Source organism: Tauraco erythrolophus, chromosome 2, assembly GCF_009769465.1.
Source record: "Tauraco erythrolophus isolate bTauEry1 chromosome 2, bTauEry1.pri, whole genome shotgun sequence".
NCBI lineage: Eukaryota > Metazoa > Chordata > Aves > Musophagiformes > Musophagidae > Tauraco > Tauraco erythrolophus.
Genome location: NC_141466.1, coordinates 128,953,611 through 128,979,069, shown reverse-complemented (window position 1 = coordinate 128,979,069; position 25,459 = coordinate 128,953,611). Strand labels below are relative to the sequence as shown.

At 42.3% G+C, this 25,459-nt stretch overlaps 2 protein-coding genes across 3 annotated transcripts in view; both read left to right on the top strand.

Annotated features, from left to right (window-relative positions):
- Window positions 1–12,382, top strand: part of LOC104373590 (protocadherin Fat 4) — a 41,269-nt gene extending 28,887 nt beyond the window's left edge. Inside the window, exons 31-44 of the mRNA XM_086626533.1 lie at window positions 414–633; window positions 2,162–2,298; window positions 3,011–3,154; window positions 4,876–5,120; window positions 5,596–5,705; window positions 6,416–6,550; window positions 6,982–7,118; window positions 7,755–7,952; window positions 8,496–8,590; window positions 9,248–9,415; window positions 10,240–10,437; window positions 11,022–11,147; window positions 11,564–11,768; window positions 12,164–12,382. Of these exons, the coding sequence (XP_086482659.1) occupies window positions 414–633; window positions 2,162–2,298; window positions 3,011–3,154; window positions 4,876–5,120; window positions 5,596–5,705; window positions 6,416–6,550; window positions 6,982–7,118; window positions 7,755–7,952; window positions 8,496–8,590; window positions 9,248–9,415; window positions 10,240–10,437; window positions 11,022–11,147; window positions 11,564–11,768; window positions 12,164–12,382 (2,337 nt within the window). The remainder of the gene's footprint in view (window positions 1–413; window positions 634–2,161; window positions 2,299–3,010; window positions 3,155–4,875; window positions 5,121–5,595; window positions 5,706–6,415; window positions 6,551–6,981; window positions 7,119–7,754; window positions 7,953–8,495; window positions 8,591–9,247; window positions 9,416–10,239; window positions 10,438–11,021; window positions 11,148–11,563; window positions 11,769–12,163) is intronic.
- An 807-nt stretch (window positions 12,383–13,189) lies between these two features.
- LOC104374750 (activator of 90 kDa heat shock protein ATPase homolog 2-like) lies at window positions 13,190–24,502 on the top strand. 2 transcript variants are annotated; one of them, XM_086631897.1, is made up of 9 exons: window positions 13,190–13,269; window positions 13,462–13,652; window positions 18,023–18,108; window positions 18,730–18,844; window positions 19,418–19,500; window positions 20,048–20,170; window positions 21,206–21,307; window positions 22,565–22,616; window positions 22,815–24,502. In XM_086631897.1, exons 1-9 carry the CDS (start codon window positions 13,190–13,192, stop codon window positions 22,988–22,990), a joined length of 1,008 nt encoding a protein of 335 aa, XP_086488023.1. In that variant the 3' UTR covers window positions 22,991–24,502. The 2 variants fall into 2 exon arrangements, with proteins under 2 accessions (XP_086488023.1, XP_086488022.1); XM_086631896.1 differs by having other exon boundaries at window positions 19,418–19,506.
- Window positions 24,503–25,459: the final 957 nt, after the last annotated feature.

Here is a 25,459-nt window from a genome sequence, read left to right as displayed (position 1 = left end):
ATCTGTCCTACAAACTCTCAAACACTTCAGCACATGAATAACTAACTTCACAGTGACAGCTCATGGACTGAGTGCTGTCCGTTTGCTTGAATCTGGACTGGACTGAGATCCTGCAGATACGGTTCACAGTTAATCTTCTTTATTGTTACTGCTACTGCTGGATGTTTTTTATGATCTTATTTTGCGTCATGCAAAAATGTTGATGAATTTGTTGGTTCTACACAGAAATACTCTTTTTAAATTGACCAAATACTCCTTATGTTTTCAATAATCATTTTGAGGTGAATTCGGAATTTGACTTTACATTTCTAAGAATACTCCAAAGTTTAAAATTCACTAAGTTTTTTTTTTTAATCTTTATGCAAGTACCTATTTGTATGATTTCTCATTATCAATAATTGTGTGACTTACAGGTTGTGATATATGCTGAAGACGATGGAATCCCTGAGAAGAAAAGAGGTTACTGCACAGTTGTCATAAAGATCACTGATGTTAATGACTGGCCACCTGTCTTTGATCCAGTGACTGAGTTCAGTGTAAATGAAAACTCACCTGTGGGATTCATAGTTGGAAAAGTGACAGCAACAGACAGAGACACAGGAGACAATGCCTTTATTCTATATAACCTCACAGGTAACAAGGAATTCTCTCACTGCACTGGAACAACTGTCATTTTGTTGTCTATACTGTTATGAGCATAAATAGCACTATGTGTGTTATCTCCTAACCCCTTTCCACATAAACCAAGGAGGTTTACTTTCACCTGGTTTGGTATTTTACTAATTTATGCTCGTACAGCTTTCAAACTGATTGAGTAGTAGCTTCTTTTGCAGAAACTAAAAATTGTTGTGCTTTTTATGATACTCCTGTTAAAAGTCAGGTTTATAAAGCATCTTGTAGCTACTCGACTGCCATAGCTGCAGTCAGCAAGAGTAATTTTAATGAAAAAAATGCCCATAGCTTTCTTGAATAAGGAATAAGGGTCTAGGGCCTAATTCATCCCTGCCCTGTAGGACCCTTTGTGCCTGCACCAGGTATTAAATGCTGCTAAATTAAGCCTCTTCTCAGCCTGTGGACTGTGAGCATTTCACAGCTACTAGGAGGAGATGTAAATAGTATCATGAGTGTATCAGGGACTCAGTTCATTATCAAAGGCTGCTGGAGAGCTGTCGTTTTCACCTCTGTGCTGGACACCTTTACCTCTGCAGCAGAAGTGCCACAGCAGACAGCAGGTCACCTGCTACCTCAGATCTTTGCCTAGGCCATTAATATAAAGTGCCTTCAGTTTCATTTTACATTAATGTGCCAGCTTGTGAACTGCAGTGACCCAGAGCTCTGATCTGTGCTTCTTGTCACCTTTAACTGTGGAAGCTGATGGCGTTACAGTTGGGAAGAGTGCCCCTTTTGCCACTGCCCCTCAGTCTGACAGAGGTGGGGATTTAGACCTGTCTGAACCAAAGCCTGCAGGAGCTGAAATAGTTATTTTTGCTGTATGGACCATCAAGAGTGATGTGTATACAGTTTATATGGGTTTAAATCTTTTATTTCCAACATGCATACAGACTTTGAGGTGGCTTTGGACAAGGGTGGCCAAAACCAGTAAAAGTCGCTGCCACGTCTTTGGGCAGTCAAACTGATTTCTCTTTAGATCTGTGTGCCACTCAGTCCACATTCATTAGAGACAGAATAAATTCAGTGACATCTCCTCTTGGAGATCTGGGCAGGAGCGCTGTCTCGTTGCAGTGCTTTATGACTGTTGCAACCAGCAAACATGAGACTGAACGTACAGAAAGTCAGAGGACTGTAAAAGTGCCTGGGAACACCTCTTATCTCCTCTAAGAGTTGCATAGGCTTGGAGGAACTTCCTTCCAGAGATTCGCCCCAGAACTCCAACGTGCTGTCCATCATTTGTGTGCCTCAAGCACTATTACTTTTTGAGTGACAGATGTATCTGCAAAACTTGTTAACCCATTCTGTTGGCTCACATTTCAAACGCTCATCCACTCAAAATATTCCTGTTTTTCTTCTACATTATCTATGTGATATTTAAAAAATTGTTTTAATGAGCTCAAGACACAAATAAACATATAATCTAAGAGCGTAGTTAATTCTGTGCTTCTAAAATGTATTTATTGATAACGCTTCTTTAAATGTATTTCAGATGGTGGAGGAAATATATTTGAAATAGATGAAATACATGGCAACATTAAGATAAAGAACTCTCCAGACTATGAAACGACGAGTAACTACAGCCTTACAGTGAATGCAGTCAACAATAAATCTGCCCCTTTCTATCAGGTAAAAGGCTGTTACTGTAATGAACAGTGACTCTTCTGTTCAGAGTGGATTTTAAACTAGTGGGAGGGAGAGATATCAAACATGTTTATTGTGTGGAATAAATTAGTGACCTAATCACGTTTAGAGTTGGACTTTGTGACCTTTGTCCATGCTGAGTAGTGTTATACTCCATAATTAGTTGAAATACTTCATAATCATGCATGGTGGAATTTGACCCTGAATTGTTTGCAGACTAACCTGTGCTGGGGAAGTGGAAATCTTGCCTGCTGCTGTTAGTACTGCAAGTGCCGTGATTTTTCATGGGAGAAACAGAAGTTTTCAGTAAATTGTTCAAGTTCTGCTTTATTTCTTGCATTTGAAAAGATATTGCACACTTATTTAACTGAACTAGAACAAGTGTGGTTCCCTTAACTGTATCTAGCAGCAGCAGTAGGACATGTTGACCTCCTAAACACATCCTGTCCTTACTCCTTCTTGAAAGGTGCCTGAACTAGAATCCCACCGCAACACTGAATTCCTGCCTCTCTCGTATTAAAATACTGTATTCATCTCTGACGTTGAGTTCACAAAATTAAACCTAACACAATATTTTACTACAGCATTTTCAAAGTCTGATTTATACTGTTTGTTGCATGTGCAAACAATAAAAAAAAAATCACTAAAAAGGTCATTCTGAATATTCTAAAACGCAGGATACCATTTTGTTTTCTAGGCAACTACTCGTGTCACTGTTGTAGTGATTGATGTGAATGATAACGCTCCAGTATTTGCTCAGAATTCCTATTCTGCTTCTACAAACATGATTAATCCTGTAGGTGCTCATGTCATAACTGTGAGCGCAACTGACAAAGATCAGGTAACTTCTCCTGTTTGATTTTGACACTGCTTTAAGCTGCAGCCCAAATATGTTTTGATCCGTTCTCTAGGTGTGAAATACCAAATGCAGCAGAAAGTGAATTCTGATTGACTAAAAGCACTGGGAACTGGAAATTAGGACTTTTCATGTTTCTGCCTTGACACTGATGTACTCCCTGTCTTTGGGCATGTTTCTTCAGCTATATTTGCTTTAATTTTTCCCTTTATTATATGGTGTTCTACCGATTTTTCCAAAGGGTACAAAGACTCAAGCAATTTAGTGTCTGCGAAGTTATTTGAACTTCTGAAGTAGAGGAATGTGTAAAAACTAAACATCACACAGCTGTCTTGAACATGGAAATGTCTGCTTATGAAATGCCTCTGAAGTGTGGTACCCCAGATAATTCCCTCTGTCCTCATTTTGTAAAGTAATTTTTTTTAATATATATATATATATCTGTATTGCACCTACCAAGTAGTACCCAGGCATTGGCAGAGATACCCAGTAGTCAACCAGATTACCATGACAACATCACTACTAATTGTATAATGTAAAAGATGAAACATCTAAGAATTGACAACAGAATAAGTGTAGCAGTTGCCTTCCTATTTCGTGACACATCGTTTTGGTTAAAATAGCTGCAGCTGTAGTATATGACTGCAAATAATCTAATGACCCCTTCTTTTTTATCATCCTTCTCAATGATTTTATATAAAACATGAAATTGCTTATGAAAGTTGCTGGACTCTGTGAGATTTGCATTGAGACTCCAGTAAAACTCATCCTTCAGATAGTATGTTTGGCCCTCTGCTGTGGAGGAACTGAAATAAGTATAAATCCACAGATTACTCAATGTCAACAGATGTTCATGGTAGGGTTTGATCCTGCTGCTGCAGAGCCATGGAAGAACAGAATATAATGCTTTTCAGAAATACAGAGCAAAGTGCAATAGAGCAAACCCTAAGGGTTCGTCAAAATGGCTTGTCTCAGGAAAGTGAAGTGATGTGCATCGAGTAAAAGGTGCCCAACTCTCCTGTGGCAGCAGGAATAAGGCTTTACCCTCACAGCAGCGGGGCGGCTGTGCTTCTCCTCAAGGTCTGAAAAGGATCCAAGGGACTTTGGCTTGTTTCGTTGACATCGCGCCCTTAGATGACTTTCTTTCACTACTCTGACTGTCCCTTTCTGCACGTCCTTAACTTATTTTTGTTAGAGATCTTTTTTTTTTTCGCGTTTTTACTGTGTAACTGGCCAACTGCTTGTGAATTTTCTTTTTCTTTGTGTTTTTATCGATACCCATCCTACTACTATATCTAACCCCAAGTTTTCATTCTTGAAATAAATTCAGGATTCTTGAAATAAATTCCCTAGAGACATTTAAACATTGTCAAATCTCATTTCAATGTTTATCTTATACTTCAAAATGTACACCCAGTGCATTTAGTTTTCTTCAGGAATTTTTTTGGATCTTGGAACATGAAAATTATTTGTGGGGGGCTCTGCTCATTGGCACATTCTCCTGTTGCTGCTCATGTGTTACAGCTTAAGCACAAAGTAGCTCTGAGCCTGAGTCTCTCTAGTTATTTAAAATGCCTCTGGCATTCTGCCCATTTAAGCATGGAAATGTTCAGGTTCCAGTGAGTCTGTAGTATGGGACTTGGGGCACTGAATTAACATGGTCCTGCAAGGAATTGTAACATGAAGTTGTGTTCCTTTCACTGCAGGGGCAAAACGGCCTTATTGAGTACTACATCCTCCCTGATCTAAATGTCAGCCCGTTCTTCCTGATAGAAGATATGAGTGAGGGGAAAATAATCACCACTGGCAACCTGTCTAGATCTGGAGAGATCCATTTAACAGTGATGGCGAAGGACAAAGGCTTTCCATCTTTAAATGACACCGCTACGATTACTCTTAATGTATTTGACAACCGCCCGTTTGTCCCTCAGTTTAACGAGAGCGAAATCAGGTGAGGTTTTCATGTGAAGTTATACAACTGGTACGTATTCTCCAGGTGGTGGAAAACATAGGAAGTTGAAAGTTGAAGCTAATTTTCGTATTCTTCTATGCAGAAGAAAGGAAGACATCAGGTTTTTTTTTTAAACAAAACATCCAGGATATTCTGCAGTGCTGGTGGTTCTGTGAACGTGATGCGAGACATTGCCTTTTATTTCTTTATCGTGCAGACTTTTTGTCCCTTTCCTCTTGCACACTAATAAAACATTCTTCCTTAGCCTTTACTCAAGGATAAACAGGTGTCTGGCTAGAAAAGCAGGGCTTGCACTGCACTCTGATTGTCAGGGAGCTCTAGCAAACAACTGGAGAGGAGGGGGCAGGATTTTCCACAAAGAACGTGCTCTTGAGGAGTTAAATTTCAAAGGCTGCCAATGCAACAATTGCTGGGAAATTTAACATTATGATTTATCATTTATTTTCTATATCAGCGTTTCCGTTTTGGAAAACACAGGAACGGATTATTTCATTTACGCTTTTACCGTGGTCGAAGCTTTAGGAAAACAAATTGATTATACAGTTGTATCTGGCAATGAAAAAGGTGAGTACTGTTTCCCTTACAAGTTAAAATAGCTAAGATAGCAGAATAACCTGTCTTTTTGGTGGCAGATGTTGCTGTATGTAAATGAGGAGATGGAGAGCAAGGATAAAAATTTGTGTCATTTTTGTTTTTAAAAAAGAAAGTACAAAAAGAGCTCTTCAGCATGGACTTTGTTCATCTTCTTTGGCTAAAGGGGGAGGGGGGGTAACTTGCTAGAAAATGGGTTTCTGTAGTCTTAAGTTAGGATAGTTTGCAGACTGAAGGAGCCAAAAGAGAAGTTGTTAGCAAGCAGCTTTCTTCCCACCAATCACTTTTAGTCTATCATTTCCTGGCACGTGCACCAATTTTAGGGCATCTGCCCTCCTTCAGCTTTTGCAGATGTGCTGCGACTCCATTTGGGGCACAAAAAAGGAAATAATTAGAAACTGAGAGAACACTTGGAAATCGGTGAAAAAGGAGTTGCGCAACAAGAAGCTGCAATTCTGTTTTCCAAGTGTGTTGCTCCTTTACGTGTTTAAGGACTGTTTGGTCAGGGGTAGGACCTCAGCTGTGATGCCTTTGCTGCTCAGCCAGTGGAAGTGTTGCATTTCATATTCTTAAGAGCAGAGGACCCATGGAAGCATCCTAAGAGCAACTAAGACACAAGAGGTAGGAAGGATACAAGTGAAATGGTAGCCATAACAACGAAGATGCGTGTTTTTTCCTTTCAGGTCATTTTAGATTGGATCCGAAAAGCGGTGAGCTGAGAACAGCAATTAATTTGAACTATGAGGAAGTTTCTCAGTACGTGATTTTAATAGAAGCAAATGAAAATATCTCATCTGCTGCACAAGTCCAGAGTTCAGGTAACTTTTTGCTTTGAAGGACATTCCAACTTAGGGCAATGAACATGTCTTCTGTATTTGCAACCCAATATAGGAATCATGATTCTCTTTAACTGAGAAGTCTGATGTGAAAGATGAAAAGCTGAAGGTCAAGGTTGTGCAGAGAAAAGCAGCAGCCTTCCTCTAGGGGTGCAAACCCTCACAGGGCCTTACCGTGGTCTCAGAAAAGCACGTAACAGCTGGGCGTTGGACTCCTCAGCAGGAGCTGGAGGAACCTGCCTGTCCCTTGGCTGGTACAGCTGCTCTTCTGGGCACATCCCTGCTGCGTTCCCTTTCTTCTCCCTCTTCCTCGTGCGCAGCAGACACACTGCTGCAAAGCCACAGCCCGACTTGGCCTTGGAGAGTTGTGCTTTGGTGTTTGCCGCCGCGGTTGACTTGTGTTTGTTTGCCAGGCCTGTTTGCTCAGAACGTGGCAATGCTGACAATCTCAGTGCAGGACGTAAACGAAGAGCCGGTGTTTTTAAGTAATGCCTATTCTGCTCGGATCCCCAACTCTGTGCCGTACAAGTACTCGGTTGTTACAGTTCAGGTACAGTATCTTTCTGTGCTCTTCATGAGGACAGACATCTTCTGAAATGTTCCCATTTCTTCCGCAGTTAAACTGGCTCAAAGGAGCTGCGAAATCTGCTCTTGAAAGTTCGAGGCAGATTCTGCCCATCGTCCAGATTTAACATAGCGCTGGTGAAGGATGGTGTGTTTAGGCAACTAGGTCCATACCTGTCCTACCAGTGGGTCTGTCAGAAGAGCTATATGGTCCGTTCTGACTCATGCTGTTGTTATGGATTACACACTGCGCAGACTGCTGTTCTCTCTTTGGCACTGTTAACCACTCGGTTATTTATCAGACCCAAAAGGGAAATGAATTACCAAATAGAGCAGTTCTCATAATTTCTAAGTCTGGTGTTATCCCTCAGTTCTAGCCTGCTCCTTCTATGCTTGCAGCTGTAGAATTCTCCAGACTTTATAGTAAATATGTTTCCCCTTTTATACCCTTGGTCTGATTGTGATAGTTTGTGCCCCACTTTGTTTAGTGCAGAGAGAAATGTGACAGCACTCTCCTAGAGTACTCTAGTCGTACAGAAACTGCAGAGTTTAATGACTGAAGAGCAATGTGCAGCCCAAAAGCCACAAGCTGAATTTCACGAATCACCTTTTTTAATCCCAGGCCACAGATCCAGATTCAGGTGACAACGGACTTCTGCTGTACAGCTTAGTGAATAGTCAAACAAGCGAATTCGACATCGACGAAAATACAGGGCAGATTTTTACAGTTTCTGTAGCAGGAAAGGCTGGAACATTTTATCTGGAAGTCCAAGCTGCAGACCAAGGCACAAGACAACTCACAGCCCAGACAACAGTCAACGTAAGGAATATTGCTACTTGTAGTCCTGATTTGCTTCCACGTCAAAACTCTGTATACAGAAGGGCTAGGTTTGGTAATGACAAAAACCATTACTTGACACCATACAGTGAGACTGTCAGAAGCACCAGTATTTACTACATACATTCAGGCCAGAATTGCAAGGTTGCCATTTCCATTGACGTATAAATATATGTTGTAGATGTAAATGTAGAAGTTGTAGATCCCCCATCCCTGGAAGTGTTCAAGGCCAGGTTGGATGAGGCTTTGGGCAACCTGGTGTAGTGGAGGGTGTCCCTGCCCATGGCAGGGGGGTTGGAACTCGCTGATCTTTGAGGTCTATTCCAACCCAAACCATTCTATGATTCTATGTTGGCATGAAGACTGACTTTCGGTTTGGGTTGTTTTTTTGTTGTGGGGTTTTTTTTGGTGGTTTTTTTTTTGTTTTGTTTTGGTTTTATTTTTTATTTTTTTATTTTTGGAAAGTCAATCTACAAGAGGCACAATGCTTTAGAAAGCCTTACATGTGATTTATTTATTTCTTAGATAACTGTTGACTCCAGTTCCAGTAACAACATTGTGGTGGTGGTGCTTGATCAGAAGATCAATGCTGTTGAAAGAAACATGGCTGAAGTAAAAAGGTATTTTTAAAACTGTGAAGCTTATTCTGGTATAATATCTAGTGACAAATATAGAGTCCCTTTGAGATTAGGGGTCTGACAGCCTACAGAGGTGGTGATACAGCCAGTGCCCATGAAAAGCTAGACCTTCAACTTGATGTAGATCGGAATAATTTGAGGGAAGTCAGAGGAAACCACCAGTTTTTACCTGGTAAGGCTTTGGCCTGAGCTGACGAATGTCAAAGAGGTCATTGGACTAGATGATTTCGAGAGGTCTCTTCCCACCTCAATGTTTCTCTGACTTTTAACAGCCTGGGATAAAGATTTTCATGGATAGTAGGTCCAAGATACAAATGTTATGCTAAAGGCACCTATCTAAGAATTTTCAGGCTATGTACACAAGTTATATAGCACCTACTAATGAAATTATCTTTGCTTAGCAGTCAGAGACAAGGACTGAATTTTTTTTTTCCTGTGCTGTTCACTCACTCAATGATATTGGGTAAATATCTTAATGCCTTTGCTGATGATAATCCTGCATTTTTTCATGCTTAGGTTAAAATACTAAAAAACTGCAAAGCGTTGCATTAAATACTACTTTTCTATCATTTAATTTCCAGAGTAAAAGAATTTGTCATAGCCCACTTAATTTAAAACGTTTTCTTAATATGATGGCAGGGTCCTGGAAGATAAACTTGCATGGAATGTATACATCATTGCTGTTTATTCCAATGAGGCTGAAGGAAGTGCAAGAAGCAGCACTGACGGCAGCACTGACGTAACCTATATAAAAATTACTGCTTTTGATGACACAAACCAGGAAGTACCTGCAGAAGATGTGAAAAGGTCTGTATGGCACAGTCTGTCTTCTCGGTGTCAGAACAATGCAGCCAGGTTTTGTTTTCCGTAGAATTATGAATGTCTTGGACTGGACAGGTTTAGATCAAATAACAGTTTACGTGCGACTTATCTCAAGGCTTGAACGGAATTTTTAGAATTCAGAAAGCTTTCATTATTTATCGAAAGGTAATTTTCAGAGTTTGTCAAAACCAGGACTAAGGCTGTTTAATTGTGCGAAATATATTTAAAAGTCAGTTTTACAGAGAACTGAGGCAGAAAGAGTAGCATTTAAATAGATACCAACTTCAGAACTGCAGAATGTTGATTAAAAACTTACATTTTAAGTGTATTTTACATTTGTTTCATAACACGACAGTGGTATGAATGCATATTCTTATGAACATTCTGTGAAGGGCAGCTGCGATTTAAACACACGATTTCTGGACCCAACACCTCTCTTAAACTGGTAATTGTTTGTGGTGGATATTGCTGACGGAGTCTGTGGGCATAGGAAGGAGTCTGCATGGATGCACCATTTCCTCTGAGGAAAGAGCTGTTGGTATCTGTAAGGCTGTATGTGGCTGCCTTGATGTGGATTTAGAGGATACTGACCTCTCAAGTTCAATTTTCCAAACTTTGCAACATTTTTAGTTTGTAAGCACCAGGGCTGGTTAGTAGAAACCGGAGTTTTGCCCCAGTGAAAGACATGACAAGTCTGAATCTTCAGTCTTGGTGAACCAGGAAGTGGTACTCTGTTATTTTCTTCACTATTCTTCAAGTCAAAAGGAAGGTCTGATAAATCCATCAGCATTTCACTCTTCTATCTTCAGAAAACTTACAGAGCAGAAGAGTAACATTGAGACAGAACTGGAGAAAATATTTTCAACACCTGTTACTACTGCCATAGAAGAGGCTTCCGCAGAGTCGGCATCTCCTGAACTCATTGCAACGATCGTGCTCAGCGTTCTGCTAGCCTGCGTCCTCCCAGCCTTCCTCGCATACGTAGTTGTCACGACAAAAAGGAGAAGGTACCCCTAGTGTTACTTTAGCAATGTGATTTGGACTTACAACGAACAAGTTCCCTTGAAACGTCAGCTTGAAAAATACTTGTCTGATAAATGACTGATATTTGCACGGAGTATTGCCTGAGATTTGCAGTAAATCAAAATGCCTCCGTTTTGTGTTAGACACGCTACGCGGAACTGAAAGTTGGTTTCTTCTTCTGCTTGTCACAGGGCAACAGCAGAAACAAATACTTTTAGATGTGGAGAGCAGAAATTTTAACTTGGGAGGAGGGGCCCAAGTAGCTGTAACAGACCCACATTGGTCTCCCCAGACCCCGTGTATGCTGAGATCGAGGGAGGTTTTGCTGCTGACTTCAGTGGCAGCAGGACCACGTAGTAGAGGAAAACAAATACTTTTCCAAGAGGGCAGTGGGTATTTACCCGGTTACCATTACGGAAAAAGAGGAAATACTCCAAACTCTAATCCCCAGAGTAATACTGAAAATAAATGTTGTGTATTAAACTTATGACGTGTTCTGTTTTTAAAACAAATGTAAAGCAAATCTGCAAAAAGAATTAACAATTTTATTTTGATGTATTATTTTCAGGAAGTATGAGCAACAGGATTTGGTTAAGAAGCAAACTGAAGTTATAGAGGGTGTTGATAATCCATGTGCAACTGACAAAAACGGAAGTCTGAGAAGCTTAGAGAAACCAGAGTACAAGAATAATGTGTAAGTAGAATGATAATATCACAAATTTGTAAAAAATAGTGTATCACACAAAGTGGTTCTAGTTTATTCTGGTAACACAGGATTTTCCTTGTGTCTTTCACTAGTGTATAGGTCAATTATTAAGAATCCTTACAATAATAAGTTAAAAACTCTGCACTTGAAGGAAGATAAATACCTTTTAATCTCGTATCAGAAGTTACAAGGGCGAATTCCTACTTACTCTTTAGCAAATTATTTAGCTTTATGCAAAAAAACCCTTCAGGATACGAGAAGCTACTTAATGTTCCCCTGGGTAAAATCCCAGTAATTTTGAGATCATGTGTACATTCTACTCTCAGTTTTAGAGAGGCTAAGATTTTTGTCTCTTACCACCTCGAGCTTGCAAATAGTTACAAATTCTCTTAACTCTCTTTCAGGGAAACGGAAATAATAGCGTTTAGCAACGTGGAAGACACCAGAGGAGGTGCTGCTGGCAAAGACGCACCTCAGACTGATGAAAAATGGAATTACCTTGAGACACTAGATTGCAACAGTGAACATGAACAAAACGAAGTGTCTGAAAATGCTGCTGAACCTAGATATATAGAAGTCCTGCCCGATGAAGAATTCACAACAAAACAGGTAATTAGCTGTCCAGTTGCAAAGAATGGCGTGAAAGATATTTTATTCATCAAGTAACTGGTAGAATTACCAAAAAAAAAAAAAAGGTAAACTTGTGATGGAACTAAAAAGAAAAAATCTTATGTAAAGTAATGAAAATCTTTGAGGAGGAGCTGTTTGTCCCTGCTTAGAAGGAGGATGACTACGATCCGGAGAGGAATGGTGACTCTCTCTCGTCTTTTACAGACTGTACACAGTAGAGGGTTCTCATGTGCTGCTCCTAAAACTTGCAGCCTCGAAAACGATGCTCTCTCTATAAGCTTCAAGTTATAAAAGTTGTACATCATCTGCTTAGAATTTGTCTGCAGTCCAGCACTTGCAGCTTTCTGCCTCACCGGTGTTATGTTTTCTTGCAGGGTTTCTTTCTGACAGATACACATCAAGAGTCAGCTCCTTCCGTAACACCTGATCCCACAACGGATGCCCCTGGAAAAGGACTGAAAGAAGTGAAATTTTCAGAAGTGGCGGTTATTTTGGACGCAGAGCCTGAAGATGAGGAGCCTGAAGATGAGGAGCCTGAAGATGAGGACAAATTTTTTAATCCGTTAGGAACGGTGGATGAAGAACGCTTTTAGGAAATGGACAAAGACACTTCCTGGAACACTGCAGATTAAATGAGCAATAACAATATCGGAATTCTATCCAGATTTTAATTCCTGCTGCTCCTGTTGTGCTGTAGGAGATGGACAAGAAAGAGAATAAGCACTAGGCTAAAAGGGCTGCAGAACGGTTTCGGTGCCATGTTACTTTCCTGGACGCAGTGCTCTCTTACCGCGTATTTAATTTCTTACGGCGTGTGCCAAAGGCCGAGACAATAAAACTGATTCCAAACGTGCCGCCGTGTCCTTATTTTACACGCCGTATTTCTCAGACATCCCTTTTCTGCTCTTTTGCACAAAACTCACCGCCGCGGTTAGTGGTTGTTTTTTTTTTTTTTTTTTGAAAACGAGCCGTTTTTTTTGTTTGTTTTTTTTTTTTGGAAAACGATCATCTAGTGACGTGATGCTTTTTCCCCCCCCGCAGGACGCCGCGGAGCAGCCGCCGAGCCGTGCGGGGAGAGCTTCCTGCCCGGGGCACCGCACCGAACCGCGCGGCTCCCGGGTACGGCGGCTTAACCCCGCGGCAGCGCCTCGCCGCCGCCGGAGGAGCCGCACCGCGTCCCGCAACAAGTGAGAAGGGGGATCGCGGCGCACGGGGGTGCGCGGCCGCCGCCTTCCCCGCCCGCGGAGGGCGCGGGGTGGGTGGGGAGGAAGGGCGGCGCGGCCGCGCCTTCCTCCTCCTCCGGCGGGGAACGGGGGCGGGGAAGGTTCTGGCACCTTCCGGCGGGCGGAAGCGGTGCGGCTGGCGGCGGGCGCGGGTAGCGGGGCGCGGGGCGCGGCGCCATGGCCAAGTGGGGACAGGGGGACCCGCGCTGGATAGTGGAGGAGCGCGCGGACGCCACCAACGTCAACAACTGGCACTGGTGAGGGGCGGCGCGCGGCGCGGCCGTTGGCGCGGCGCGCGCGGGGGCTCCCTGAGGCGGCGGCGGCCCCTCTGAGGCGGCGGGAGGAGGAGGAGGAGGAGGAGGAGGGAGGTGGCTCCGCGTTGTGTGTGGAGCGGGGGGGGACGACGACACGCACGTCCCGGCGCTGAACGGCCCCGCGTCCCGGCGCAGGACGGAGCGGGACGCGACGCGCTGGTCGAAGGGCAAGCTGGAGGAGGTGCTGGTGGGGCTGGTGGTGGAGGGCGAGGCCGGGCGCTGCGAGATCAGCGGCCTGAAGCGCGCGGAAGGCGAAGCGTCCTGCAGCAGCCGCAGAGGGAAACTCATCGTCTTCTACGAGTGGAACCTGCGCCTCAGCTGGAGAGGTACGGGGGGGGGGGGCGCGGGAACGGGGCGGGGGGGCGCACCTGCTGCGGGGCGGGCGGTGAGGCGCTGCCCCCGCGCTCCTCAGGGGTCTGTCAGGGGCCGCCCGCGCTTCCTCCGCGTCGGGCCGCCCGGAGCCCCCCAGCCGGCGGTGGGGAGAGGCTCCCGCCGGGTTGGCGGCGCCTTTCCCGGGGGAAGGGAGCGCGGGGACTGGCGGCCCCGGCTGCCGCGGGGAGATGCGCGCTGTTGGGGGCTGCCTTTGAGTTCACGGCGGTCTTTGCGCCGTTGGCTCTGCGGGTCTGCTCGGTGGGATCGGGAGGGGTCGCTTTGGAAAGGAAACTGTTTCCTTTGGGTTGGAAAGCCGGGAGTGTTGTAGTGAACTGCATTGAGTCAAAATCGTAGGGAGCTTGCAGGAGACACGTGAGCTTGAACTGTCATAAATGCTTATTTTTACATCTCGAAACCCTAGCTCGGCTTTTCCCCCCCCTTCACCCAAGTGTTTTTGTGCCACACACGTTCCTTAGCGTTGTTCTAACAGCATATCGGCACAGCGTTTCTGATTTCGCTTTGCAAGAAGTGCATCGTTGTGTCGTGGTGAGATGTGCACCGCTTGCCACAGCGCGCTCCGGTTGTTGCCATTTCCTGGCGTGCACGAGTTACAGCGGTGCGCTTAATGCGTGTTGATAGCAGGAGACAGGAGAAGCCAGGAAGCGCAGAAGTGCAGATGTTTCAAAAAATTTAGTGTAGTTTACATTGAGGGTAACAAATTACATGAGGAAGAAACTCTTTAGTGAGAATAAGGAAACTAGAAATCTGGATTTTTTTGGGTTGACAGGGGCTGCGCCTGTGCATTTTTGTTGTGCGACGTCTGCTCTCGACCCCAACTCCTGGAGGTTCATTCTCTGCTGAGCTTGTCCCATGGCAGCTCTTTATTTACAGGCTGACCTGATAACGGATCTTTTGGTAACACGAAGGAATTCTTTCCGTTTATTAAATGCCGAAAACTTGTTGGCACATTGTGGACCACCTCTTGCGTTGGAGTAAGAAGTGGGAAGAGCTGAAAAAAAGTGCCTGTGTGGGCAATTGTACATGGATGTTGTAATGCCAAAGGACAGGTGGTTCCTCCCCAAAACACTGTCCTTATTTTTCAGGCCTCAGTTGTTACTACAGGAGGTGGGAATACCAAGGGCCATACTTAATTTTCCCCTGATTTGGCTGACTGGGACTTGAACGTTTACTTTGATGGTGAGATCAGTGCTTTGTATTTGAGGTTTGGAATGGAGGTCTGCTCCTGCAATAATTCAGGACTTAAAGAAGCACTGTTATTTCTTTTTTGTTTGCACTGATAGTTCACTGTGTTTTAAATGTTACAAGTACATTGTGAACTAAGAACATAAAATTGTGATTTAAATGTTAACAGAGAGGAAGGCAAGCATCATATTCTTGTCATGCAGTTTATATGAGTACAGTTTAAATAATTATAATCAGCTTTTTCACATTTCGGGTCTTTTGTTAGATAAGCTAAAATCATCCAAGTTTTAAACACTGGTTAGTTTGGTTTCATTGGGTTGTTTGTTTGCTTTATTTCCGTGTATAAAGCTTAGAAGTAGGCAGACACAGTATTTTGTTTGTATCTCTCTACAGATTCTTTCTAAATTTCTGTTTCTTCTGCTAGGTCTGCATGCTTTTCAGTGTTTAGCTATAGACAACTCTAATTTGCATTAAGTACTTTGCTCAGTTCAGTGTTGTGCTGAGCGAAAAACGCCTCTGAGAGCTTAGTTTTAAAGGAGTTTGCTGCTACACAGTGAAGTTCTAAAAGAGCTGAGGCTGATTATTTTTTTCTTAATTTGATAGCCTTCATATTGTGTGGTTTCCAGGAGCTCTGAGTTAGAAAAGACAGTTCAGCCTGAACTCCTAAAAGCACTAATTACTGTGATTAGTTTCTTTGACAAGTCTTCTAGGATAACTATCAAGCTATGATTAAAATCTGGGTACATAAGAAAAAATCCTGAAATTTGCAGCCAGTTTGAAAAGTCTAATGTTGGAAGAATATTGCCCTTAGCAATTTAGATCACAGGGCAACAAGAAAGTGAGGAACTAAGGGTACTTAATGGCACTAAAATTGAGCAAAATGGCTGTTCTCTCTATTGTTTGAAGATGTAATGAGGATTTTAATGGAATATCCTACATTGCAATGGAAGCTTTATGAAAAAGTGTATGTCCTTTTAAAATGTAGGTATTTAAACAGTGGGTTTATAGGTAGGTTTTTCTGAGACATGTGCTTTCACTATTAATTTTCTAAAGTGGTGGATAGGCAGGAAATAAAAAAAAAAATTATTTTTAGGTCTGTTATTGGAGTGTCATAAGATTCAAACAAATAATTTGCTTGTTTGCTTGATAAAAAGGTAGTAGCTTTGCTTACGTTACAGTGATGCTAAAAATGCAACGCTCTACCAACGTTCTGCCAGTGTAATGTTGACCAAGCCGGCTCTGTTTATTAACTGATTGGACTTTGCTGTCCAGCACAGATACCATCCACATTGATCCCTTGAACAAGCAATTTTTTGAAGGGGAAAAAAAATACCTGTTTACTGTTTTTATAAATTTAAATCGGCTATCTGGCCTGTGTTGTTTGGGAATATTTATTTTAAGAGTTGTGAAAATTGGTAATAAAATTAGCTGAACGGATAGAAGTCAGGTTTGTGTTTGGCTCCTATACCTGCATGCTTGTACTTCCTTTTTGGGGAGAGTAGCTGAAAATAAGAGTCTGCAGAGAGAACTTTGCATGGTTCTGCCTGTACTAATCCTGGAGCTGAAGAAAGCAGTAAAGAGAAAATGGAGACAGCTGCATGTGATTTGTGTTGGGCCCAGAAGTGTTTTAGCAGTGTAATTAACTGTTTCACCTGGCTTCATACTTGAGCTAACAGCTTCTCCTGGGAGACTTTGAGAAGCCCAAGAGAGCTCTTGTAGTTTAACCTTTTGCTATGTGGACGTGGTTGTCTACTCCTGGACTGGCAGACTTTGCGTATTGCGCTGTGCTTTGGTGGCTTAACCTCCCGACTAGGAAGGGTCTCTGCACCATGCTCCACTTGGCGTTACTGACCACCGTTGGCTCTTCTTCTTGCCAAGAAATGTCTGAGCATTTGTTTGTGTGCTTTACCCTATAGTATGGCTGTCGTTTCAGGGAAGTAATTAAAAGCAATGAAGGGAGAGTGATGTGAAGTAGTGTCTGGATCTAGCTAGCTCCTTCAAAGGTGAGAGAATCCAAAGAAATATTACCTCTGCCTTCGAGATAATTCCCCTTCTGCAGTCAGGCTTAACACTGGGTTGTTTGTGTTGCAGAGTTTTGCTGATAGACTGATAAACCCTGTTGTTGGGTTGTGTATATTTTCACAATGAAGCTGATACAACAGTCTGAAGATATCTGGGTTTGGGGCAGAACCGCATGTTTCCGCTATTGCTTGCTACAGAGATTTTAATATGGTCTAAGTAGTGAATGAAGGTAAATAACCATGCTTTTGCAAGGCAAGGGGGAAGAGTCCTGAGTGGAAAGAAGAAAAAGTGTCAGACCTTAAATTAAATCTTTTGACAGTAAGGTCTGAGATGAAGTAGTACAGTACAGGGTACTTATCCCCGAGCACATTTATAGAGCTGTGTGGGTGAGCGATGACAATGCCAGGCCTGTGCCCAGAAAGGTGCAGAAAGGGAGCATGATTTCTGTTCCATGCAAAGTCTTTCTGATACATACCGTGATTACAGGTAGTTCATGGTAAAGCTACTAAGAGTAGGAATGATTGTTCTAAAAACTTTGCAAGTCAAGTTTCATATTTTTAAAACCTAACAATTGTGTATCTGTCCATTATATTTACGTGCATTTTTATGGTGATATGCCTGTATGTTGAGAGCTTTTCAGATATTTGGTAAGGAATAGGTAGCATTCTAGGGAGCTTCCAAATAAAGGGCAGACAAATTTAGGGAAAAATGAGGTTATTTTTTCCCCCGCCCCCTTTTAGATTCATATTCTGTGTTGGCTCTAGATGTAAGTTGTTGCCAGTGGAGGGCATTAGGACAGCTGACAGTTGAAGGTGGGAGCAGTGGCAGAACGGCAGTGCAGGCTGTGCTTAGGGAGATGTACCTGTGTGCGTGTACGGATCTTCATGCCTCGATGCAGGAGAACACAGTTCTGAGAACAGTTTACTATGAAAGTACTGTGACGTTTGAGACTTTTCTTTGCTATTTAGTTCCTTTTAATTAGATTCTAGGCAACTTGCTTCAAGTAACACTTTTGTGCAACTAATTTCCAAGCTAAAACTCTTACTATGGGGGAAATAGTTTTTAATAATGCATTTAAGAATTCGTTATGTTAATACAGGTACAGTGAAAGAGTCTGGTGAGAAACATAAGGGATCTGTTGAAATTCCTAACCTGTCAGAAGAAAATGAGGTAGATGATACAGAGGTAGGTGTGAAATACTGGTATGGCTATAGGTTCAGAATTCTTAAATAAAGTGTTAATCAACATATAGGCATCATATTTGATTTATCGTGTGATTAAGTGGCAAAATTACACTTGGATAGTTTATTTCATGTTTTCATTTTTTATACTTGGAATGACTTATCTCTAATTTACCAACTAGGAATGTGCACAGTTTTCTTTGCTAATTATCGTTTGTGAATACTAACTACAAATTTGAGAAGAACTTGGCTTGTTGTAGTCTTAAAAAAACCCAAAACAACTGCCCTCCCCCAAAGAACTCAAGGCATCTCCTTGTTGGTTGTAAAGCAGTTGATCCTGTGGCTTCCACAGATTCCTCACCCTCTGCTGTGTCGTAGGCAACTCTCTTTATACTTGATGAACTTGACTAAGCTGCTGTGGAGATGAGATACTACATTTATTTAAGTCAAAACCTAAGAGGACTTATTTCTCGCAAAGGTAGGATAAACTGAGAGGATAATGAACTTGAAATTGCAGCTGTTCTCTGAATATAGTAAACAAAGCCAAAACGCTTTCCTTTGTTGCCAGAACCCAAAAGGCTCGTTGTTAGATGCCTCTTAGATCTTGTAACTTTTCTCTTTCTAGATAAACATTAGCAAAAAGAAAGGGGAAGGCGATGTTCTGAAGGACCTTATGAGAACAGAAGGAGCCACAAAAGTCAGAGAGGCCCTGAGAGATTACCTGAAGGCACTTAAAACAGGTACGTTAAACCAGTGTGTTGGGTACGTTCTTCTGCAGTCGTCTGTCTTTAATAGATTGGGAACATATTGACAAGTCCTTCCGTTTGTATTTTTTTTTATTTTTAATTGTCACCAGCTGAGATGAAGTTAGTCCTGCCAGTCCAAATCTTTATTGCTGTCAAACAGGGCAGTGTCCAGAAGTTTCTGTAGTGACCCAGGCTGTATTGTGTCACCCATACTGAGCACAGAGATCACTGCAAGACCTGCAGGCTGGCTGTTTGGCCAGCAAAGCAATGCCCTGCCCTCAGCTTGTCACTTCTCTGCTGCACAGTTCAGGGGGGTGGTGTGGTCCTTAATGGGCAGATGTTAGTGATTTTGGGTCAGGTAACTTTGAAAAGCCTGTGTTTTTAGGGGAAATACCTGTTAGGCTCTGTTGCTAATAAAAACAAGTGGGTAAGGTGGGGAAACTCTGGATTGGCATTGTATATCCCATTCTCCATAGTTTTGGCCAGCAGTCTTTTCATTACCTAGAGAAATGTCAGGGTGGTTGTCCAGCTCCATTTCATATTGAAGAGTGCTTTTCTTTATTATAGAGTTTACCTTGGGAATGATTCTGCCAACAAAAGCTACTGCTGGTCAGGAGCTGGCCGCTGAGCGAAACCTGAGTGGGAACACCGTGCAGGTATGTGGCTTTCAGTGTTGAACCAATTTAATATTACCTTAAGTTAATTAAATATTACCCTACAGATTTTGCTATGGTAACAATTGCATATTCCTGTGATTACCTGCAAAAGTGACAGCCTTTGGGGTGGAACCGCCTCCTCATTGCTGTGATCAGGGCCTGTAACACAGAAATGATGCATCCCGGATCCTGGCAGGTGGGGATGGAGGACAGCAGTGTTTATGTACCCCTTCATGCCCTTTCTGTAATGCTGTAGCTTCAGCAAGGTGACACTGGAATACACCTGCATGGATCACTTCCCCCAGTCTAAAGTTAGCTTCAGGTGTCTCTGGAGCAAATCACATGCTCGTAATTTTGTCACTGAATTTAGTGCACGCTGATTAATAATACTGTTAAGTATACAATCTGCTTCCCTATTTATTTAATGTATATTCCCAACACGGTATGTTTAAGACCATACAGGTAACAACAATCCTATCATTCTAGAATTTTAAAATGTTTGGTCTTGCACTCGTTCACGTGACTGTTGTTTGCTTTACAGGATTCTGTATCACCACAGTCTTTGGATATGGTTGGTGTCAAAATTCCAACAGTGAAGATACTTATGAGAGAAACATTCAACTCTCCAGCAGATGAACTTTACAGCATCTTCACCACCAAGGAAGTAAGTGATACTTTAGTAGGCGATGTAACTTAATGAGGATGCCGTTATGTCTGAATAGTTGTGTAAGTAGTAAATGTGTCACATTCATCGTGTCAATTCCAGCTAATATTCCTGACGTACATTAAATGGAGAGATGGGATCGGGATCATCCAGAAACTGAAGGATTAACGAGCTGCCCTTTTCTTGTAACTTCACTAAGTATTTGTAATTGTCCTAATTTGCACCTCAAGTTTGCTGAATAGCTTCACCTTTTGACTGAGCAATTTCAGTGGAGAAAAGGCAGAAGAGTTGGGGCACTGTGTCAGTTTTGTCTTTGACCCGGTAGCTGACCTCGTTGACAAGTTGTCAAGTTCTTGCAGTGGCAATCAGAGAGCACTACGAGGTGGCAGTAGGATCATTCCACTTTTACCTTTTTAATGAGAACTTAATAGGGTGGCTTAGACCTCTTTGTGTCAGTTGCTACCTTAACAGGAAGAAAAGCCAACTAAACAAGTGAAGCTGCATCTTCCTGTAGTTCAGATGCAGTTCACTCACGTGCTCCACTCCTTTGCTAGTTAGAAAAAACTTTGCTTTTTTATTTATTTGCCACATTTAAATCTGCAAACACTGAAAAATTGAGTTAATTTTCTCTCTGTCAAAAAGCTGCAGATTGACATAGTCCCATGAAACTACTGCACCTTCCTAGAGCTGCTCTCTGTCTCCCTCATATCCAAACCTAGTAACAGCCGGTCACATCTGTGTGTAGGTATGTGCTTTGCCCATGCCCGTGGCTGGAGTCTTTACCCATCCTTGCATTTACTGTCACAGCGTTTATGTTCTCATTCTGTCACCTCCCAGGCCCCTCTGCTGGTACCACAGCTCTCAGCAGAGTGCTGCATAAAATGAAAAGCCTGCTTAGTGCTTAAAGACTCCTGGGTATAATACAGTTTGGTTAATTTCTTCAGCAAACCTCCCTTGTCTCTTAATAGGATGGTGCATTATGTATCAGTATAGATGTGTAGGTAACTAACTTGTGCTGTATTCTTTTTTTCCTAGTTGGTACAGAAGTTTTCTAAATGTCCTGCTGTGATTGAAGCTGAGAAAGGCGGCAAACTTCAGATGTTTGATGGTTGCGTCAGCGGTGAATACGCAGAATTGGTAAAAAGCTCCTCCTTTGCACTTTGAAAATGGGGGTTGGGGGAGGAGGCTTTCTCAGAGGTAAAAAGTAGCGTAAGTGTCTGACACTTCAGCTTCCGCAAGGCACATTCAGTTCCTCTACCACAAAGCCAAAAAATTACTCTTACGTTGTGTGATTTTTCTTCCCCATTGAAAGTGCAGGCACTGACTACACCCAATGACCTGCTCTGGGGGAGAAAACTCCCAGCACCACCCTTTTTTACTGGGAGGAAAGAGAAAGCTGGTTTAAGGTTTATCATCTCCCAAATCCATATCACTTCTCCTTGTAACTGGAGAAGTGATGTCTCTTCTATTCAGGGCAAATGTTACGCTCTTCCCAACTGAATGCTTTTGCAAATAGAAGGGAAAAAAATGGGTAATTAGAGCTCAGCTGCATTTTTCAAACCTCTGAAAAATCATTTTTACAGTCGCTAAGCTTAGACTGGGTATCTTAATGTCTATCCAGATGACAGGCAGTAAGTACCACTGACAACTGGACAACTTTTAAAAAAACCAAACCCTTGGAAAACTGTATTCTCAGTTCAAGCTAACGGAATATTTGCTTGCTCCAGGAAGGGCTCGGGCTGCAAACACACGCTGCGGAACTGTTAGACCTGAGACTGGCTTCAGTGGACGCTGAAGGAAGTCACTGCAATTAGATGAACTAGGGAATTAAGGAACTACTTAGAGCAAATGCTCAAAATATAAAAGTAATGGCTTAGTGAAAGCAACAAGCCTGATTCAGAGCAAACGTCAGCCGACTGAATGCATATGCTTGTGCTGAAGCAGTACCTCCCCTTCTCACAGGGGCCGGTGGCGGGCTGTAAATCATTTTTATGCCGTAGTGCCTGCGTTGAACATTAAAGCAGGCTCGATTGCTCAACAGAAAACCATGGGCATTATTCTGTCATGCTTACAAATTTCAGAGGTGAAAATGACTCCTACTTGTGCTCCTTTCAAGGCCTGCAATAAAACGATTGTTTTATATTTAGTAACTAATTAGCCTGAGCTTTTGCTGTAGAGAAAACAAAACACAGGAATGTAGCAAGCTAAGAGCTTGTTGAACACAGTTTTATTTAAAAACAAACCAAAGCCCAGTCTTTATATTGGTTACATGCATGTGTCTACTATTGCATAAGATGATGCTCCTCTCATTTTTCAGGGGAGAATTAGCATCGAGTAGTCGGCATGTGAATTATGCCAAATGCTAATGGGGAGAACCACCTTCTCTTCTTACAGGTCCCAAGCCAAAGAATTGTCCTGAAGTGGCGGTGTAGGAACTGGCCCGACGGTGAGTCTTTTTGAGCCCTCTAGTAGAGGCTACACATTGCAGTGCAAGCTCGCTTAGAGGACAGCCTGGCATCCAGAGCAGTTGTCATCTGCGAAAACAGGTGTCACTCAGACACAGGCAAAAGCAGATACAAAATTAACACCAACAAATGTAATCCTTTACAAAAATCCTTTATTGAAATGTTGTTTCTTCCTTCAGAACATTATGCAACGGTTGCCTTGAATTTCATGGATATGGCTGCTCAGACGGAACTGCAGTTAGAGTGCAAAGGAGTTCCTGTCTCTCATGAAGACAGTACAAGACAATGTTGGAAGAAGCAGTATTTTGAAGAAATACATGTTTTACTGCAGCAATCCAAAGACAATATGGAATGATGACAGCACTGTAGTTTTGTTAGGGCATTACTTTTTATACTTGGTTAAATTTGTTTTTTTTAAAAAAAGTAATTTATTTGTGGGAAGAATAAAGACCCACTTCTATGATACTGTATATAATTTAAGGATTATTTATGGATTTTTAGTGAATGAGGTGGCGAGTAAGTCAGACTACGTTTATAAACAGCTTTACTTGGCGAAACTGATCTCTGTTCTGCTTGCCTGCAACTTAACTTCAGAGAGTAATAACGAGTCAGCCGCAGGGAAGCACTGCCATCATCGGTGGGTAAGCTACGTGAATCAAGAGAAAGCATTTTCGGTTCTTTAATAGTCAGCATATTGAGTGGCAAAATTAAATCCCTCTAGGAGATGGGGTTCCCATCAGAGGTGAACTGAAAGGGATTACAAAACTGCTGATACTTTAGATCTCTGAAGAAATGTGAGGGATATAGTTACAGCCTCTTTACATAATTCTTAAGGTCGCTCTGACTGCAGACTGAATTTGTCTCTAACTCTGTACACGCTTTGAGGGAAAGGTGATGAACAATGTCATGTAATTCGGGTTGCTATGACAGTCGCCACCGCTAAGGCTGCATGCACTGGACTCCTTACTTGACCTCAGTGTGAAATTTATTTTGGAAGAAGCAAACAATAGTAACGCTTTCCTTTTGCAATTCTGTAAGGCTTCCATTTAAATCATGTCTGGCTCTCTGCAATTCCCTAGCTCAAATTAAAGCAAGCAACTGTTTGTTTGAGAAATCTGACAGGAGTGTAGCTGGACTATTGAAAATAAAGCATTGTTACTTTCAGTTAAACCACACTGAGGTTAGGAAGGATAACTTAATTCTCAAATGCTTTATAAAAAGTGTATTTGAAGTATGCAATTTGAAACAAATTGACCAAAAAAGGGCAAGCTGCCTTTGGAAAACGTGGTTGGCTCAATAAAGTATGTGATTTTTACATGCAGTTTATTTTCTCCATTATCTGATACTGATGAGTCTGTATAGAAGTAAAGTCCCCTGTATTTTGTTTTTACAGGACACCAACATACATCAACCTTACCACATATAAACTTATGTCACCCAGAAGATAAAGATGTGCTGCTCTTCTCTACAGGCAAGGTTTTCCCTGAAAAGTTTGCGGTCAGTTAACCCTTTTGAACTTCGGTGAGGTTTGTTTTAGTGGCAAGAAGTAACACCTCACAGTGACAGGACAGATGTGCAGATTGGTCACCAAGTGTTGCATTTCAGGTAGAGAGTGGAGAACAGCCTCTTGAGGAATGTCAGGTTTTAGCTTGAAATTTATTAACCTTTTTTTTTGACAAATACTCAAGGACAGAGCACCTAACATTTTGAACAGAAGAGCAATGTAGAGTATTGGTTGAGGAAGGGGCAACCTTTAACTAAAAACAGAAACTCTAGGTTTGAGACAATGATCAGGCTAAGCACTTGTGTGTGTAGACGATCTCAGAGATTTTGTGACAGTTCAGTATCTGAGAGTAGGCTGTTCCATCTAATTACATGTTTCTTCAAACAGGGGATCCTACAGCCCTAGTACTTCTCTGGGAAGCACACCTCACCAGTTTTCCCTCCTGATGGAAAGACGCCTCCCATCTTAGGGTCACAAGTGCCCACTACTTGGGTGTTTTGCTAGTCTGAGTTCTCTTGACTCCTTCCCCTAGCAGGAGTATTCAGCTGCACCAACTGCCAATCATTAGTGTTAAAAAAGATGTGACTTACTTGTGTTTCCAGTGTTGTACCACTTGCTTCCAGGCATGGGACAGGAGCTCTCTGCAACTGCTGCTGGGAGGTCCAGGACTGCGCAGGGAGGAACAGCCCCAGCCAGCCCTCACTTCCTCTTTAAGGAAAGGGTAGTGAAAAGGAGATGACACGTCGTCTTTAGCCTTCTCTTGTTCCCTCGTGACTGCACAGCTGTAAGTTTGGTAATATGCACAAGCTTTCTGCAGCTAAAAACATGCAGTACCTACCTTTTCATCTGGCTTGTAGCATACGAAATGGGCTGTCAGCCATCACACCTGCAAACAGCCCTGCTTGACTGTCCTTGTAGGCTAAAAAAAAGGACATTTTAAATTTTTGCTTCATCAGCACTCCTGTACTCTTCCCGTTGTCACTCTGTGCGCTGGAACTTGGCTGATGTTCGTACTGTAATGCCAACCTGCCAGTTCAATTTCTGCACACAATTTTGGAATTGAGGAAAATGAAAGAGAAGTTCATGCTACTTGCAGCAGGTAGCCTTCAGGAGGATTTCTGGCACTATCAGCCACAGCATAAAGGGGACAATACAATTTTTATTGAGTGCTAAAATTTCTCATAGGCTCTCCAAGAGTTTAATAAAACCAAAGAATGTTAAACTACTTTTCATCCTCAGCCCTTGGCCGAGATGGAGCAGAGTTAGGAATTACATATCCTTTAGTAACAGTATGATACAATAGTATTATATATAATAAAA

Excerpts from the sequence above, each read along its gene's own strand:
- LOC104374750 (XM_086631896.1), top strand. The coding sequence starts at position 13,190 with ATGGCCAAGTGGGGACAGGGGGACCCGCGCTGGATAGTGGAGGAGCGC. Across the intron at positions 13,270-13,461 it reads AACGTCAACAACTGGCACTG|GACGGAGCGGGACGCGACGC; the intron begins GTGAGGGGCGGC and ends GTCCCGGCGCAG. Across the intron at positions 20,171-21,205 it reads GCATCTTCACCACCAAGGAA|TTGGTACAGAAGTTTTCTAA; the intron begins GTAAGTGATACT and ends TTTTTTTCCTAG.